A 5,340-nucleotide genomic window follows, 5' to 3' on the forward strand; every position below is an offset into this window, starting at 1 on the left:
GAGCGGCACCCGGCAGAAGGGTAGGGGGTCCTGCGGCCGGCCCGACTGAGGGCGAGGGGTTTGTGGGACATGGGCTACCCCGGGTGGCCTCTTACGGTCCGCGCCCCGCCCCGGAGGGCTGCGGGAGGGCTCACGTGGGGAGAGGCGCCTATGGGGAGGCGGCGGGAGCCGGGCAGGGCGGTGGGGCCCGCCGGGGCTGCCAGCTGTCAAAGAGGCATCCCGGGCGCCGGGAGCGGGAGCAGCCCTATGTGTCCCTAAGCTGAGAGACCCCCCCGACCCTGCTCGCCATGAACACCGAGGAGCAGTATTACGCCTCGGCGCAGCTCTACAAGGAGTCGTGTGCTTTTCAGAGAGCTCAGGTGCAGGACTACAACCCCAGCCCCCCTGCCTGCCTGTACATGGGCAGGCAGCAACAGACTCCTTATCCTAGCGCCTTAGGGGCTCTCGAGCAAGGCAGCCCGCCAGACATTTCACCTTACGAGGTGCCTCCCATCACTGAGGATGCCGGGGTCTCCCACCTTCATCACCATCACCACCACCCTCATCTTCCTCCTCCCCACCAGGACGCGCTGCCTTTCGCAGACGGGGCCGACACAGGGGCTATAGAGGAGCCCCGAGTGCAGGTGCCTTTCGCCTGGATGAAGTCTACCAAATCTCATGCCTGGAAAGGACAGTGGACAGGTAAGCCCCGCAACCTTCCTCTGCCGCTGCTCCCCAGCTTTTCTCCCTCTCGGCGGTCAGGAACCCTCCCTTGCACCGGTCCTGTTCCCACCGCTCGGATGTACTGTGGAGAGGTCCTGGAGGGTCGCTTCCCCCCAGCCAGCCCCTCAAAACCCACTGCTCTACGGCTGCTGCTACCGTTGGGTTTAACGCAGGGGAGGGAGCCGACACTCCATTCCCCGCCGGCGGGCTCACCGCTCCCTGCTCCTGAGCAATTATTAACGAATTATTTTTCACCAATTAACTAATTGTGGCCAAGTCGAGACAATGTGCAAGCGCTTCCTGGGCGCTGCCGCCTCGCCAAGCACGGCGTGTCCGCGGGCGCGGTGAGCTCCACGCGGGGGCCGGGTCCGCGGAGGGCGAGGCCGGGGGTGCGGAGACACCTACCAGGTGGAGCGGGCGGGGAGCGGCAGGCAGGGCTGGCGGGCAGGGGACAGCCCCCAAGCCCCCGGCGTAGCCGCCGATCCCCTCTCCGCTGCCTCTCGGCTCTTCCCCTGTGCAGAGCCCATCTCCTGTCCTGGTCCCTCTCTCCCACCCCTGCTGCTTCCCGGAGCGTTTTAGCCATAATTGCACCTTTGCAAGTGAAAAAAACAGGGCAGGGAAAACAATGCACAAACGAAACAGAGCTGCCAGTGAGGGGAAGAAACTCTATCTAGGCAGAAAGTTCCGCTGCCCAACAATATTTCTGTCTCTGCCCGCACAATGTTATCGTGTCCTGCGCCTCCGTCACGCCTATACGGCAAATATTATATTAATGGCTTTGTTCAAATAGACAGTTGAAAAAAGGACCCGAGTATTAAAATCACCATGAAATAGTTTGGGAATTGCATGGGACAGACCGAAGGGGAGGGAAGGACAGGAGGCGATCCTCAGTCTCCAGGGAGGCGCATCTGCCGGCAACGGTTTAGGAGAGCACGCTGTCCCACGCTGCGGACACGGCGGTAGAGATTGTGCCAGGGAGGAAGTGGGGAGGGGAGGAGAGAAAATCAGGTAGTTTTCAGTAAGTTGAATGTACTTCGGAAATAATAATATTTAAAAAAAAAAAAAAAAAAAAAGATAAAGCCAAACTTTTGAACTACACCTTCTTTCTCTGTCTACTGTACCCAAGGAATGACAAAAACAGCAGAAAAGAGAAACTTTCCCCATGGAAGCCTAAAACTCTTCCCTGCTCCCCTCAGCCCTCCCGGGAGGTGCAAGCAGGGGCCCTGCATTACTCGGTCCGTGCGATGTGTGTACAGGCACACGCACCGCCGGGTCGGTCCTGCCGGAGTACACCCGCAAAGCTAAAGGGGCCCCGCGCTGCGCCGACGCAGCCCTGGTAGCCAAACCCCGACCTATTTTGTACTGTATACGCGGTAAACTATATAGCCCGAGGATTTATGGATGCTGCTGGGCTTTGCGTTGTTATTGCAAGGGAAAGTTGCCCAGAGAGGCCGCGGCGGAGCCCGGCCCTATATCACCCACCGTGCCCGGCTTCGGGCTCCGCCACCGGCCCGGGACTTGTCGGCCTCCGACAGACTCCGGGCGTTCCGCCTTCCCAGTAGCACTAGTTTATTTTACAGCAACAGAACAATTTTTTTTTTTTTCAGCTACAAACACATGCATACGGGTTTATACACAAGTTTAGAATTACAAACATTTTTATACATATATACGTTGATTTTAATATATATATTTATGCTTATACACACACAATACGATTTGTATTAATAAACATTACATATATTTAAATATATATTTAAATACATATGCAAGTTTACATAGGTTTATACTTACAAGCACTGTATAAATAAACATAAAATCATGGAAATAGGAAGATGAGCCGCGGGAGACTGCGCGTAGCTCTCTTGAAATGACTCTGTCTTTCTGTCTGTTTAAATCACCGTTCTCCACAGATGATATCACCCCCGAAAGCTTGACCAGCTAGGATCTGGCGCTGGCGAAAGCGGCCCTGAGTTTCAGTGCCCACCTCTGGCTCCCCTCGATGAGCCACCTGTACCACCTGCGCCCCAGTGCCGACACAGGCGGCCACACTGGGAATGGCGATTGCGCTGCGGCCACTTTTTACGGGAAGAAGAAACCCGAAGTTTCACCAACTTGGCGAAACGAAGGGGTTCCAGTCCCGCTCCCGGCCCGGCAGACCCAACATTTATTGTTGCTTTGTTATAGAGAGGTGGTTTTTTTTTTTTGGTGCGTTGGTTTGTTTGGAGTTTGGGGAGGGAAGGAGTGTTTTAGATAGGTTATTTTTTTCCCGTTTTCTTCTGATTTCTGTGTGTGTGGTGGGTTGTTGTCTGGTTTTCATTAGGTTGGTTTTTTTGTTTTGTTTTGTTTTGGGGTGTTGTTTTTTGTTTGGTTTTTGGTTTGGTTTTTTTTTAATTGGATTTTTTTTAACACGAATCTAACTATTGCAACCCTGGATCCGGGACCCCTTCGGAGCTTTTGGTGACACGCAAACGGTGGCACGTGAGCGTCTCCCACGGCTCGAGGGACGGCGCTTCCCCGAAAATCTCATCCAAATTACTGCTAAAAAATATTAAATTATTATAAAATAAAATAGCAGCAGTTGTGACTGCCGCCACGAGCACCACCTCACTGTGCCCAGCCGGAGAGCTCCCCGAGGCCTCTCCTTCACCCCGCTTGTTTCCCCCGCGTGTCCTCCATGCCGCGCAGGGGTGCAGGGATGTGGCCCCCGCAGCCCGATGGGGCGGCCGGCCGGGCCGAGACTGACTCTCGCTTCTCTCCAGGGGGTTCCTATGTAGTTGAACCGGAGGAGAACAAGCGGACGAGGACGGCGTACACGCGGGCACAGCTGCTGGAGCTGGAGAAGGAATTTCTCTTCAACAAGTATATCTCCAGGCCGCGGCGTGTGGAGCTGGCTGTCATGTTGAACTTGACCGAAAGGCACATCAAGATCTGGTTTCAGAACCGGCGGATGAAGTGGAAGAAGGAAGAAGACAAAAAGCGAGGGGCGGGCAACAGCAATGACCCCGAGCAAGACTGCGTGGTGACCTCCGGAGAGCTCCAGACCAAGGAGGATCTCCAGCCGTGCCCCGCCGGGAACCTGCCCTCAGGGGCCTCCAGGGACCTTCTCGCCCCCTGCCTAGCACCCAGAAGGCAGCAGGACTCTCGGTGAGGCTCAGGGAGCCCCACGCCCCGGGACGAGGAAAAGGATGGAATCGGGGAAAGAGCCGAGAGGCTGGCGCAGGCTTCCCGCCGCCCTGCTGTGCCGTGCCGTACCGTACCATGCCGACCCTCTCCCGCCTTCCCCCGGGGAAACTCGGTGCCTCCACTCCGACACTCGTGTCCTCCGAAAACTAAATGGAAGATGTTGAGCTGTAACAAGGAGAGGCTCACTGTGGGCCGCAGGGCCGGAGGAGGCCGCAGGGAGCCGCCGAGATGGCGGCGAGCTGTACCCCGCTCCGCCGAGCAATCCGCACCGCAGCGAGCCCTACGGGGCAGCTTCCCCCGGGGAAGGCGGGTTTCGGGTGGCCACCGACTGTTTGTGCAACCCTGGGTGCACGGAGCGGTCTGGGAAGCGGAGGAGAAACGAGGGCACGCCACCTTACCTCGAACGGCTGCCCGGTCGGGGCGCGCGTCCCGCCGTGTCCGTCGGTCCACAAGCGCGGATGCGGAGCGGAGCATCCTGGACCATCCACGTGCTGGCATACCACCGTCCCTGTCTCTTCCAGTGGCACCAGGGCATCGGCTCTACCGAGGACTCCTCGGGACTGTTACTTACTCCTTTGGAAACTGGAATCTTGTTTCTTTCGTTCTCTTTTGTCTTTGGGAAAGAAAGGGTGGGAGAGGGGGCGAAAGGGAAAAAAAAAAAAAAAAAGAGAAAGAAAAAAGGTTAAAAAAAAAAACCCTACTTGTTCTGCGGGCAGGATTTGACTACCCCGATGACCTGCTCCCGATGACGGGCACAGGCAACCAGACCCTTCGGACTTCGCCAGCGGCTGTAGGGACCCCGCGCTGCCCGCCCGCGGCTCCGCGCCCGTCTGGGCTCCGCGGTGCGCGGGGCTGCACTCGCCTCCTCGAGGGGTGAGTGCGAACACAGAGATGCAAAAGAAAATTCGCTGGTAATCTCCGGGAAACGAAGAGGTAGACGGGGCTGCGAGCCGAGAGCGGGACATTAGCGAAAAGCTCCTGCCTCTCTTTCAACTCTTCCGCGAGCTCGGACTCTGCCTTGGAGAGGAGAAACCTCCCTGCAGCACAAGCTCTTGTCCTGCGTGGTTTTTCTCTACAGACTCGACTTTACACCCCAGCAGAGGCTGGGGGCCCTCTGCCTCCCGAGGCACTGCAGAGCACCGGGGACTTTTCCTGGGTGTTATTTTTCGTACCGTCCCGGCGTGCGGGAAAGGCCGGCTCCTCCGGGCTGGAGAGGAGCGAGAGCCTGGCCGGGGCTTCCCTGCGGGGAGACGAGTTGTGGGGGCCCGCGCCGGTCGCCCCAGGCCAAGCCTTCTGTGCTGTGAGAAACAGCTTCCCCGTCCCTATAACGACTGGAATTTCAGCTAAGTGGGGAACAAATCACATCCAAACTACAAACAGAAAAGAGCCACTGAAAGGAAGTAGGAACTGTACGGTTTTCTGTCGATCAGGAGGATCTGCCTCCTCTCCTCG

The 5,340-nt window shown here is 57.2% G+C and overlaps 1 protein-coding gene across 1 annotated transcript; it reads left to right on the top strand.

Annotated features, from left to right (window-relative positions):
* Nucleotides 1–287: 287 nt before the first annotated feature.
* Nucleotides 288–4,194, top strand: PDX1 (pancreatic and duodenal homeobox 1). The gene is made up of 2 exons (XM_050332993.1): nucleotides 288–681; nucleotides 3,465–4,194. The coding sequence occupies exons 1-2, from the start codon at nucleotides 288–290 to the stop codon at nucleotides 3,851–3,853; spliced, it is 783 nt and encodes a 260-aa protein (XP_050188950.1). The 3' UTR covers nucleotides 3,854–4,194.
* Nucleotides 4,195–5,340: the final 1,146 nt, after the last annotated feature.

The sequence above is a fragment of the Myiozetetes cayanensis genome, unplaced genomic scaffold (genome assembly GCF_022539395.1).
Source record: "Myiozetetes cayanensis isolate MyiCay16 unplaced genomic scaffold, myiCay2020 scf5-8, whole genome shotgun sequence".
In the NCBI taxonomy this organism is placed as follows: Eukaryota; Metazoa; Chordata; class Aves; order Passeriformes; family Tyrannidae; genus Myiozetetes; species Myiozetetes cayanensis.